This window comes from Pristis pectinata, chromosome 11 (assembly GCF_009764475.1).
Source record: "Pristis pectinata isolate sPriPec2 chromosome 11, sPriPec2.1.pri, whole genome shotgun sequence".
NCBI classification, from domain to species: domain Eukaryota; kingdom Metazoa; phylum Chordata; class Chondrichthyes; order Rhinopristiformes; family Pristidae; genus Pristis; species Pristis pectinata.
The window spans coordinates 51,875,867-51,888,853 of record NC_067415.1 but is presented as its reverse complement, the minus strand read 5'-3'; the positions used below and the strand labels follow the sequence as shown (position 1 = coordinate 51,888,853).

General features: G+C 41.3%; 1 protein-coding gene across 3 annotated transcripts; it reads left to right on the top strand.

Annotated features, from left to right (window-relative positions):
- The first annotated feature begins 3,877 nt into the window (after window positions 1-3,877).
- nepro (nucleolus and neural progenitor protein) lies at window positions 3,878-12,785 on the top strand. Of its 3 annotated transcripts, none has more exons than XM_052026361.1 (9): window positions 3,878-4,111; window positions 7,097-7,251; window positions 7,546-7,622; window positions 7,700-7,840; window positions 9,174-9,251; window positions 9,365-9,750; window positions 10,430-10,494; window positions 10,604-10,848; window positions 12,062-12,785. In XM_052026361.1, exons 1-9 carry the CDS (start codon window positions 4,033-4,035, stop codon window positions 12,504-12,506), a joined length of 1,671 nt encoding a protein of 556 aa, XP_051882321.1. In that variant the 5' UTR covers window positions 3,878-4,032; the 3' UTR covers window positions 12,507-12,785. The 3 variants fall into 3 exon arrangements, with proteins under 3 accessions (XP_051882321.1, XP_051882322.1, XP_051882323.1); XM_052026362.1 differs by lacking the exon at window positions 3,878-4,111 and adding an exon at window positions 4,381-4,541; XM_052026363.1 differs by lacking the exon at window positions 3,878-4,111 and adding an exon at window positions 5,188-5,209 and having other exon boundaries at window positions 7,101-7,251.
- The last annotated feature ends 202 nt before the right edge of the window (window positions 12,786-12,987 follow it).

Sequence of the window (12,987 nt, the reverse complement as noted above, 5' to 3'; positions counted from 1 at the left end):
GTGTCGTTTGGGTTCCATCGTGGAACATTTGGATTTCGTAATTACTGTCTGTTCTCTCTACATCTATGTCTTATCTTCAGACAACGGTGGTGGTTGAAGAAGCCTTTGCTCATGTTTCACCTTATGGCTGGCTGAACTGAACTTTAAGAACCATTCCTGGACTTGGAGTTTGGGACTTTGCCAACACACACGATGAGTTTAGTTTTGGGGTTAATGTTCAAGGTTTAACATTTTTACTTCTAACATTCTAACATTTTTACTTTTATTTTTCTTATTATCGTAAGTAGTTATTAATAAAGTAGTTTTTAACACTGAATCATGACTCAGTGTGTTTCTTTTGTTGCTGGTTTGTAACAGTAGGTCAAATCTAGGAAGAACAAATGTTTTGTACTTGCAAATGTCAGCTTCTGGTATACTTGATACCCCTTTTGGTTGCATTCTTTCCTCTGTGTCAGAAGTCATGGATTCAACTTTTGCTTCAAAGACCTGAGCACCAACCTAAGCTGACACACCAATGGAATATTGCAGGATAGCTGCATTGTTGAAGGCACTGCTTTACAGACAGGACAATAAAGTGAAGCTGTTTCTGCTTCATGAATGTAAAAAAATCCCTTGACACTATTTCAAAGATCAGGAAAGTTATTCTTTGTGTCCTAGTCAATATCTAACCCTCAATCGATATCAAAGACAGATATCTGATCATTATCACGTTGTTGAATGTGGGAGCCTGCAGTACCATTTGGCTGCTGCTCTCCCTACATTATAACATTTACTGATTGTAATGAGCTCTGGATAATTTCTGGCAATCTACAATAAATATTCTATAATACTGTGATGTTTTTACAGCAGGTACTGCTTTTCTTTTGTACACTATTTGTATCATCGCTCAGAATTCAAGTTTGATCAGATGAGACTCAGTATCCTAAATTTAAAGCATAGGGAGGCACCATTGTGCCTATACTGTCTTTCTGAGGAAGCTATGCACTAAATTCCATCTTTTTACCCATGTAGATCCACCAATATTTTTTCAAATATTTTTCTATGTCCTTTAAGTAGTATTCTTAGTTATTGTTCTTTGTAAGGAATCTCATATCCCTCCTGTATTCATATTGAAACTATTCCTAAACTCTACATTCTGATAATTAGTTAAGGTTAGATCCTTTGTTACTGACCTGTCGGAAAATCTTTTCCCAAGTTTGTCCAACCTCTCCTTGTAGCTCAGACCCTCTAATCCAAGCAGCATCCTGGTAAACCTCTTCTGCACCCTTTCGAAAGCCTCCACATCCTTTCTGTAATAGGTGACCAGAATTGCACGATACTTCCAAGTGCGGCCTAATCAAAGTTTTATATAGCTGCAACGTGACTGACTTACTTTATACTCAGTGTCCTGACCAATGAAGGCAAGCATGCCATTTGCCTTCATTACCACCCGATCTACTTGCATGGCCGCTCTTAGAGAGCTATGGACTTGGACCCCAAGATCCCTCTGTACCTCAATGTGGTTAAGGGCCCTACCATTAACTGTATACTTTCCCCTTATATTTGACTTCCCAAAGTGCAACACCACACTTGCTTGGATTAAATTCTATCTGCCACTTCTCTGCCTATATCTGTAAATGATCTATATTCTGCTGTATCCTTTGACAGCCCTCTACATTGTCCACAATTACACCAATCTTTGTGTCGTTTGCAAACTTACTAACCCACCCACCCACATTTTCATCCAGGCTATTTTTATATAAAAAATATATGAGGAGGCCCCAGCACTGATCCCTGTGCAACACCACTGATCATGAACCTCCAGCCAGAATAACACCCTTCCGCCACTACCTTCTGTTTTCTATGGGCAAGCCAATACAAATATTGGATTTAGAAAAGAGTTTAAGCCAATCCCTGTGGCACACTACTTGTTACGTCTTGGCAAACAGTAAAAGGCCATTTATGCCTCCTTTCCAACACCTTTTAGCCGGCCAATATTCTAACTATGCCAGTGTTACATTCTACACTGTGATTTTATATTTTTTTCCATAACTTTTGATGCAGTACCTTACCAACACATGGTACTTCTTCAAAGAACTCCTAGAAATTGGTCAAACATGATGTCCCCTTCATAAAACTATGTTGATATTGCACAGCTTGAACATTTCTAGGTGTTTCCATTCTTCATTTTGTAATATTAGTTATAGTAAATTTGTAGCTGAAGTTACTTATGCCTTTGCCTACTTTCAATGACTTTTACTTGGCCAAGTCCATGTGTGAAAGTACCATCTAATAGAGAACAGGACTTTTAAACATAAAATTAAACTGATAGATCCAACCTCATAACATTTGTAAATGCATTCAATGAACAAGAGTTGACAAGATTTAGAAGAAAGTGACTAAGTTATCAATTGTGTGGTATTGAATAGTCTGGAGATCTGTCCAAGGAAAATCAATTGCCATTTTTCTTAAATACAGATATTTTTCCAATTTAAAAAAAATTGATGTCGGTGCATTATTTGTGTAACCTTAAAGTAAGAAGATTTGGGGATTAAAGCTTCATTCAAGGAGCTGAGCATACAATCTAAGGTTGTCAATGCAAAGTGGGACTCATGTTTTATTCATATGTAGATAATAGTTGTCTTCAATCACTGGACCAAAGCGTATACTTAAAATATTTACATTATACCAACATGACATCAGTTTTTCATTTCCAACCCTTCTTTCACTTGGAAATTTGAGAGGGTTAGCCCCTCAATGTTCAGTGGCGAAAAGACCCTGACCTGTGGCCTTCTCCAAGCTTTTGCAGCAGCTGCAGCAAGTTTCAGTGCATCTCCCAGCATGTACTGCTGCACCTTGGAATGCACCAGTTGGAAGTATTCAGTTGCAGATGGTCCCTTGCACTGGAAGATCACCAAATTTCAGACAAACCAAAGTTTGGCTTTTACAGAATTGGGGATGTTCAGAAGCAGAAAGATGTTTGTCTTTGAGTATGTCCCTGGGAACCACCTGTTAAGCACTGTAACAAAGCTGCAAGATCACTGCATCCCTTTCTGTACCTTCATTCAGACTACTCAGTCTACAAAGGAGTTAGCTGATCATCTCCTCTGCACCACAGCCACTTTGAGGGTGGTATGTGGTGGAACTGAGATGCTGGCTGTGCATGAAAGATCTGTCTGGGAGGGCCTTCTCATCACTTTCTAAGTGAGGTCTCGGTGGTTGTTTGAGAGTTCTGGTGATAAGGCATTCTGCCAAATGACTTTGACAGTCTGCTCCTGGAACATCAGATAAGACCTATCTTCCTGTTTTCCTGCAGAGACTGGAGGATATTTCCTGCAGACCACTGCCCGATTGATTTGTGGTCAAAGCTGTTTTTCTGCACCAACTTTTCTAATAAAGGACAGTTGCTACCACACGATCCAATTGAATAGAACGTCTGTGGCAATAAGGCCAGGCTCATCCTTTGCAACAACAGGGACAAGCTAAACCTGAGCACCAAGGGGTGGTTGGTGTTTGTGAACCCAGAGTCTGTGCAGGAGGGCCACGTTGGGCACATTTTCTGGAGATCTGTATTCTGCATCTCTGCAGACACGTTCCACTTTGGATCTCCAAACAGAAGACGGCTGGGGTAAGTGCTGCAGCGCAATAATGTATAGAGCTATTCTGCATGATGTACAACACAGAGAACCCCTCCCACCTGATGACCAAGTTCTTTCCCCTGACGGAGAGGGAGGGGGGCACTCCCCCACAGAGTGGTTGTTACCCACCCGTCCCGGGTGGAAGCCTCCGCTCCAGGAGCTGGGGCTGTGCGGCTTGATCATCGCACTGCAGGGCACATCCGCAGACGCAAGAGATTCTGCAGATGCTGGGATCTGGAGCAACACACACAAGATGCCGGAGGGACTCAGCTGCCCCTCCAGAGACGCTGCCCGACCGGCTGCGCCCCTCCAGCATCTCGTTGCAGGACACATCCAGGAGCCCGCCCCTGTTGCTTGTGCCGCTGTGGTTGGATGAGACGCCGGCTGAACGTGAGGGCACTTCCTGTCGCGGAAGATGGCGGCGGAGGTTTGGAACGCGGCGGACCTTCCATTCCCGGGCTCTGCCTCCCTCACCGTCGCCTGCACCGACCTAGGTAGGAGCGGGCCCGCCCGTTGTTGTTCGCTGCGGCCGTTGCAGACCTGCTCACGTCCGGAGTTTGCTTACCTTCGGTCATCACAGCCACGTGGGAGCCGTGTCTTATTTATAAGACTAAACCGGGAAGCTTTAACATTGTCAGGGAGAATGCAGAGTGGGAGCCACTTAAGTGAAAGCAGGAAAATGGGGACCGACCCCCTCCCCATTTGACCCGAGTTTTGTCTTGCGCACCTCCCTGTAATGATAGCATCTTACCTAGACGTGCACTGCTTTTCCCCAATCAAATCTTTCGTCAAATCAGGAACCGTTTTTTTTCCGAACAAAAGTACAGTGAGGTCAATCTTGGCCTGATATTGGCTCAGATCTTAAGAGAACTTGCATCTGTGCGGTAAACAGCTTTGAACAAGAAAGGCTACTTTGCTACTGATGTAAGATTATCGAACTACAGTGCTAATTCTATTCCTCTTGGGTGATTTCAACGCCAGTAGGAGAAAGAATGCACACTCTGGCAAGGCATGATCAGCAAGAAAGGAGTTGGGAAGGCTAACTCCAGTGGGGTCCTGGGAAAAATGCATGAAGTACAGCTTCGTCATAAAGAATATCCTTTTTCGTTGGAGGGGTAACCACAATGCATCATGGCAACATCTCGGTTCCAAGCACTGGCACCAGTTGTTATATTATCATCCAAGTGAAGGACCACAAACATGTTTACCCGCTCCATAACTGGTGCCATTGACTGCTGGACTGATCATTGTCTAATCCATGTTTTTATTTCCATTAATGTGGCCTTGAAACATCAGCATCAACAGAAGTGTAGCAACAAGAAGATCAATGGTGAAGCTCTCAAGGACTCCACGAGGGCAGCTCCTCCCAGACAGGGACAGCAGAGTGGCACAGTTGGTAGAGCGACAATCACTCAGCTTTAGAGATGGGTTCAACCCTGACCTGCCCCCCCGGTGCTTTTTGTGTGAAATTTTCATGTTCTTCCTGTGACCGCATGGGTTTCTTCTGGGTGTTCAGGTTTCCTCTCTCAAAAATGGGTTATAGAGTCATATAACACTGGAATGGCTGATTTGATCAGTGTGGAGTTTTGAAGGTTGTAATGCTACTAATTAGATGTTCCTCTAATCGTTTTTTGTATTCATTCAAGGGATGTGGACTTCACAGGCTGAGCCAGCATTTAGGTGATAGTGAGCTGCCGCCTTGAACTGCTGCAGTCCTTGAGATTTGGGTATACCCACAGTGCTGTTAGTAGAGAATTCAGGATTTTGACCCAGCGATGGTGAAGGAATAGTGATTACATATCAAAGTCAGGATAATGTGTGACTTGGAGGGCAACTTCCAGGTGGTGGTGTTCCCATGCTTTTGCTATCCTTGTCCTTCAAGCTGGTGGTGGTGATGGGCTTGGAAGGTGCTGTCTAAAGAGACTTGGTGAGTTGCTGCAGTGCATCCCGTAGATGGTCCAAACTGCTGCTGCTGTGTGTCAGTGGTGGAGTGAATGGGTGTGGATGGGGTGCCTATTAAGCGGGCTGCTATGTCCTGTATGGTGTCCAGCTTCTTGAGGGTTGTTGAAGCTACACTCATCCAGGCAAGCGGAGAGGATTCCATCACTCTCCTGACTTGAGCCTGTAGATGGTGGACAGGCTTTGGGGAGTTAGGAGGTGAGTTACTAGCCACAGGATTCCTACCCTCTGAGACACGAAATTCTGCAGATGCTGGAATCTGGAGCAATACACAAAAAATGCTGGAGGAACTCAGCAGGTCAGGCAGCATCTATGGAGGGAAATAAACAGTCGACGTTTTAGACCAAAACCTTTCATCAGGACTGGAAAGGAAGAGGGCAGAAGCCAGAATAAGAAGGTGGGGGGAGGGGGAGGAGCACACACAGACATGGGATAGCTGAGTTCAGGTGGTAGGCAAGTCCAGGTGAGAGAGGGAAAGTAGTGGGCGGAGGAGAAGATGTAATAATCTGAGAGGTGATAGGTAGAAGAGGCCAAGGGGTGAAGGAGGAGGAATCTGGTAGGAGAGGACAGTGGACCATGGAATAAAGGATGGGGGAGGAGAGGAGATGGGCAGGTCATCAAGGCGGGGGAAGGGAGCCATAGGAATAAGGGAAGACAAAGGAGGTGGGGGGGGGAGAAAAAGAAGGGGTGGAAGTGAGAGAAATCAGTGTTGAGGCCATTAGGTTGGAGACTCTCAAGGTGAAATATGAGGTGTTGTTCCTCCAACCTGTGCCTGGCCTTAACGTGGCAGTAGAGGAGGCCATGGATAGACATGTCAGTATGGCAATGGGATGTGGAATTGAAGTGGGTGGCTGTCGGGAGGTCCTGGCTGTTGCGACTGATGGAGCAAAGGTGCTTACCCTCTGACCTGCTCTTGTAGCCACGTTGTGTATATGGCTATTCCAATTCATTTTCTGATGGTAGCCCCCAGGATATTGACTTTGGGGGCAGGAGGATGGGGGGGGGGGTGTGCTCGTCCCTGTCAAGCTGCAAATTACTTCTAATGTGTTTTTACTATTCTGTTATTACTAATTCTAAATTATTTCAGCTTTAAAGCACACTAAATGAAAATAGAAAATTCCTGTTTTAAAACTGTGCCTGCTTAGTTTTTGTTTATCATTTCCAATGTAGACTCAAAATGTGGCATGGCTACAATTGAAAATGATTTGTTAGTGGGAGGAGCTGTTATTGATGTACTAGTTTTGCACCCTTATTTTAGGACTTGCCTTTTGAGGAATCGGAAGAAAGTCATGCCTAAGTAGTAGATCCTCCACCTCCTACTGTCAGGTGCAGATACTTTTATACAACACTGTCCAATAACCTGTGTTGGACCGATCCTAGTTAGGATTTAATCCTTAGCTGAATTACTGAGTATTATCTGATTAATATTTGAGTTCATTCATGGTGATTAGAATCAAGTGCTAAAAATATTTCAGTTGCAAATGAATTGAGTAACAGAATTGCACTTTATTTTGTTCCAGACAGCTGCATAACTGATCTTCATACTGCTTGTGAAAATGCCATAAGGGTATTAACTGATAAATCCCTTTCAGTGGAGCTTCTTGTCCTGCGTTCAGTGATTTATACTTTCCATAACAGGCTGCATCAGCACAAATCTTACCTTGTCATGAAGCAGGTTAGTATCCTTGTACAGAGATTTGTGATAATTCTCAATTGAGTGCATGATTGCTGGGGTGCAAAAATACTACATCAAACTAACTACATTACATTAACTACAGTACTTCTTTCTGTAACCCACTATTCAAGGATAGTTTATTACTATGAAAATTAAGGGAAAAGATGGAGTAAAGCACTAAATTCAGGTTTGAAATTTATACAGCAAGAGTTCCTCACCCACACATCATATTTCACTTACTGTTATTCATACATTACATTCATGAAATAATTTTAATTTTATCTACCCCATTAGGTTGAACAATGTGCAAAGCGTTTACACAAAATGCAACTTAAACATTCAATTCAAAGTCTGATCAACTCATGTTCAAGGTAAACTTTTGAAACAAATGCAAAAGTACATGTTATTTGAAAAGTGCACTTTGTAACTTTGATCTTTATTTTGAAAGAGTCATCAGAAAGCGTAAGCTGGAAAGCTGTCGTCCAAAACAGGTACCCAACCAACCAGTCCTGGAGTGGATGTCACTGAAAGTATTGGGAGGTAGTAAACTGATACTGCGGCTGATGGATATGTGCTCCAAAGCATTTCTGTATCCTTGAGTACAATAACTCCTGCCATTTCCCCGGTGCTTACATGTAGTGCAGTGTCTCAATCTGAAAATTGATGGGCCATTGGTGCTTATAATAAAACCACCTCTCCTTCATCAGTGACCTTCATCAAAAGTGCTGCTTTGTGATATTGATTTGTATGTGTGTGTGTGTTTTTGACAAAAAAAAAGTAAACAATTGTTGGGTATTTGATTATGTATCATGGACCTCAGAAATTATTGAGCTTATTTTTAATTGCTATTCCTTGACAACTACTCTGAAGTACCTGCTGTGACATGTATATGGTCCTGGGGTATTTTTCTTTTTGTTTTTTTGTGGCATTTGCCAAATTCTCCTTCTTTACTTGACTATCAGCCATGCAATTAAACCCACACTCACTTCTGCCTTGTGATGTATAATCGAATCTTGAATTTGTTTTTATGATGAAATGGCTAAAATTTTGGAAGAACCTGAAACAAATTATATTTTAAACAGTTTGAAAATTCTTTTTTGCCCATGTGATTGGAAGTGAGGGGTGGGGAAGAAGTAGATGCTTGAAAAGTAGGCTCATTTTTGACTTGAGTGGAATATGAGAGGAAGAGTTTAAAATAAGTTGATGTTTATGGTGAATTGGAGACTGGCGAGAAGAGCCTTTGAGTACTCAAATCCAGAATCAGAAAACGTGTGAAAAGGGAATTTAGTACTAGGCAGGCCAATTGGATTATGCTGAGGAAATGGAGGTGAATACTTTTAATGAAAGGAAGAGAATCAGAAGCTCAGCTGGTGGTTATAAACTAAACTCCAAATTGTTTGGCTCACTAATAAGGGAAAAGCTTGGAGTTTAAGGATGAATCTACTGCTTCAGTGCCCCAACTTAAAACTTTCATGCAGTTAATTTCCTATATGACATTGCACCACCCTTCATCCCCACCCCTATACTCATGGCAGGGGTCAAAGCTGCTGGCTTCAGTCTTTCTGATGTGTTGGAATTTGAAGTTCATCTAAGATGGGGCAAGCAATCTGCAAAGCAAAGGCAATTATAAGGTTCAAGAGAAGAATAAAATGCCCTGGGTGTCAGACACCAGAAATAAAACCCTGCTCTTCAAATTATACCACTGGGCCATTAGCCTCCTCCTGAGAGACCAAACAGAGCCTCTCTTTAATGTCTCTTTGTGAGGAAGTGTCAGACTAAATTTTTATTTTCAAGACACAGCAGTGTGTGTGTTAATAACAGCTGGCAGGAAGCTACCATTGAAGTGAATTCTTTGATCTTAACCTAATGCTCCATTAAAAACATCCTGAATTGTTGGTTACCTTAATTGTACCATATTGCAGTTTGACTGCTCAGTTTCTTCGTTATGGACAATACATAGTCCTAAATGTGATTATGACAGGAATTCTCAGCAGACTGTGGTAAGTGAAGAATTCATTTGGTGGAAATTTTATTTGTAGTTAATTGTAGTAAATATTTTTAATGAAAGATTCGTAGCTACTATTTTACAATTGTGTTTTGCTTTCCCTTCTAGGGTCCTGTTTAAAAGAATCTTAATCTATCTGGATGTTTTATATGACAAACTGTTGGTGGCAATAAGTGAAGTATCTAAAATTCAGTATTTGCCTTTTGTGAAGGACTTTTCCTTCCCTGTTAGCCTCAAGCAGTGGCTTGGTCTTTCTTGGATCAAGGGAATACAAACTAAATTGCCAAGCCTTCCATCTCGGATAACTGGAGTACCTTTGGGAAAGCCAAGTTTACTTGAAAAGTTGTTCTTGGAACCTGAAGCCTTATTATTGGCAGATGATCAAAGTGTATCATTAGATGAAAATAAAATGAATTACAACAACGTCACTAAAATCACCAGTCAGTTTCTGGATATCGGTGTTCCTGTACAGGATCAAAGACTCTGTAAAATTGGTGAGCTTTTATATAATGTTGCAGTTCTGGTTGCTGCATTTACAGTAGAGCTATGGAGGCTTTGGAGAGGGTGTGGAAGAGTTTACCAGCATGCTGCCTGACTTAGAGGGTATTAGCTATAAGGAGAGGTTGGACAAATTTGGATTATTTTCTCTGGAGCATCCGAGGCTGAAGAGTGACCTGGTCGAAACTTATAAAATTACGAGAGGGTAGATGGTCAGAATCTTTTTCCCAGGGTTGAAATGTCAAATACTAGAGAGCATAGATTAATGGTGAGAGGGGGAAAGTTTAAAGGAGGTGTGCAGGGCAACCTTTTTTACACAATGGTAGGTGCCTGGATTGCGCAGCGAGGGGTGGTGGTGGAAGCAGGTATGATAGTGGCGTTTAAGAGGCTTTTAGATGGGTACGTGAATATTCAAGCAATGGAGGGATATGGATTATGTGCACAGACAGAAGGGATTAGTTTAATTTGGCATTGTGTTTGGTACATACATCATGGGCTGAAGGGTCTGTTCCTGTGCTGTACTGTTTTATATCTAAACGATAGTTCTTGCCAGAGTAACATGCTGTCCTGATGTGTTTTTCACAACTGGTGGCACTTGCGTGTGGTATAATTATTTTTTTCAAATGTAAATTGTGTTGGAATTGAATTGAACTAATTATTCTGTTTATATTAAAGGAACTGACAGACAGTTTGGATGTAAAAAGAAGTTTCTGCAGACTCAAAGTCACAACTTTTCCGTGGTCAGTATGATTCCATAACTGCAGTAAGAAAGATTAATTATAAATACGTCTGTTGCTCTAGGTATTTCACGCTGTCTTTAATATATAAAAAGGTGTTCTGTTTTTCTAGAAAAAACATAAGTCTGAGGGAGAATTTAGCTGCAAAAGAGTGAAGAAGAGTAAACAGCTACTTGTTCCACTGAATGAGTTTTTGGAGAGGATTACTGCAGCACAGACTTTAAGTGTACTGTCTCAGGAACTTAAGAGAATATTCCATTGGTTCAGGCAAAGGAAACTAAAGCACGAAAGCTGCTATTTGGGAAATCAGTATCTGAAATGTCACAAACTGAAGATGGTGGAATCCCTTGGCTACAGGTCTGTATAATTGATGGGACGGGGTTAGAGAAGATGAATTAAAATTGTGCTGATAGCATTTTGACATTCAAACATTCAGCTGCAGCATTCATTTGTCAATGGTTTTGCTGTCCTGCATTTAAAAACAAAATAATCAAATAATTTGTCTTCCTGTCAAATTTGTAGGTCATAATTGCTGCTTTGCATAAGTCACATGATAGTTTTTATACTGCCAAAAGGCAGATGAAAATAATTATTTCAAAAATTTTGAGCTGGTGCTATTTGAAGTGATTTATAGTGCTACATGAATTAAATAAATTCCATGACTTTTGAGGAAGATTCATGACAATGGTTTTCTCAGTTATTCTCTTTGCCTCATGCCTGCAATTGTAAAAGATCTTTATACATTGGGCTGCACAGTTACACGGCTAATAGAACTGCTGCCCCACAGCTCTAGTCACCTAGATTTGATCCTGACCTCTGGCGTTGTCTGTGTGGAGGTTGTACGTTCTCCCTGTGACCACATGAGTTTCCTTCGGGTGTTTCGGTTTCCTCCCATGTCCTAAGGATATGTTGTTCGGTAGGTTAACTGGCCACTGTACATAGCCTCTAATGTGTTAGTGAGTAGTAGAATCTGGGAAGAGTTGATGGGAATGTGGGTGAATAAAATGGGATTGGCATAAATGGGTGATGATTGGCATGGATTTGGTGGGCTGAGAGGCTTATTTCCATGCTCTACAGCTTTATTAAGTAGTCAAGAAATTCCTGGAAATGCTTTCAAGACGGAGAGAGCTTGCTCAACACTAAATTGTTTTAGGCCATTCTCACTTGTTGAATTAGTCAGAAGTCAATTATTATTTCCTTACTAATATGCTGTCCTGGAGTTGGGATAGAGGAGTGGGAGCAAAGTGTATGGAGGGAAATAAATGGGTGGACTACTTGCTTTGAAAGCTGGCTTTTGCAATACCTGAATGGTACTGCTAATTCATGTGCACCCACCCTCCCTCAGCCCTTCTCTCTCCCTCACCCAGCTTGTACTTTTCCAATTTGCAATTTAGACACGTTCTTTCACAACTGAATGATAGACAGTTTTGCAGAGTCGCAGGCAGAAGGTCTGATTCATTGCATTTACAACTGTTTCAGCTAACAAGTGGATCAAAACTAGATTCAGACCTATGCCAGAGGTGTAAGTGTTTTGTCATGTTTTGAAACTGTTTGTTTCTTTACCATTCAGCTTTCCAAAGAAGACCAGTTTCATAAAAACCTCCGTGTGCAAATATCTCATCAGGAAGTCCCAGAGAACATTCCAACAAGACAAAATATTCAAAAATCGTCTGAGCAGAATGACCCTTCTACAGAAGTATAAGATAAGCCACAAGAGACGGCTAAAATTGTGCAAGATACAGTCAAGAAGGAAGAAGTCTTTGCTGAAAGCAAAACACCTTAGACTTAATGCAAAGAAAAAGAGCAGAAAGTTGCATACAATCCCACATTTTGATTGTGACAGACGAGCTTCTGTCAAGAGACACGCTATTACTAGAAACATGCCTGCTGAACCTGTTGGAGACATTGGTCAGGATCAGAATCTGAAGAATATGCCGCACCCATCAGAAATAGGATCTCTACATGTGCCAAATGCAGATGATATTGATAATATTTTTGCATCAATTGGAATATAGTTTGTTCCTTTAAATTTAAAAGCCATTGCAAATGACTGCCAAAGCAGGATATGGGAAGCAAACCCTGAAGTGCAATTATGGTGCAATGCATTTTAAAAATAAGATGGTTATCGTGATACTTGTGCCACTTTAATTATTTGGTTCTTGTTACAACAAACCTGGCTGTAATGAAAGCTACAAGAAATGCATCTGTAGAAATGTTTCCTCATTCAAATCTGCTCAATAAGAATTTGCACTGAATAAGTAGTAAAAGAAGTAATGTCAATTTTATCACCTGAATTCTGTGGTTATAAGTTTACATTGCAGCACTTTCAAGACCTAGATTGTATCCTTCAAAATCATTGAAAACTAGTTCAGTGAGTTACTTGTCCAATTTTTTAAATTTTAGAAGATTGCCATCAGTAATTTATTCTGACATCTACAGCAAAAAGTCAATACAAAATGGCTCATAATTTACTTTCCACCACATATTACAGTTTGA

Coding starts and splice junctions, on each gene's coding strand:
- nepro (XM_052026361.1), top strand. CDS start 4,033: ATGGCGGCGGAGGTTTGGAACGCGGCGGACCTTCCATTCCCGGGCTCT. Junction 4,112..7,096: donor CGTCGCCTGCACCGACCTAG/GTAGGAGCGGGC, acceptor ATTTTGTTCCAG/ACAGCTGCATAACTGATCTT. Junction 7,841..9,173: donor ATGTGCTCCAAAGCATTTCT/GTATCCTTGAGT, acceptor ACCATATTGCAG/TTTGACTGCTCAGTTTCTTC.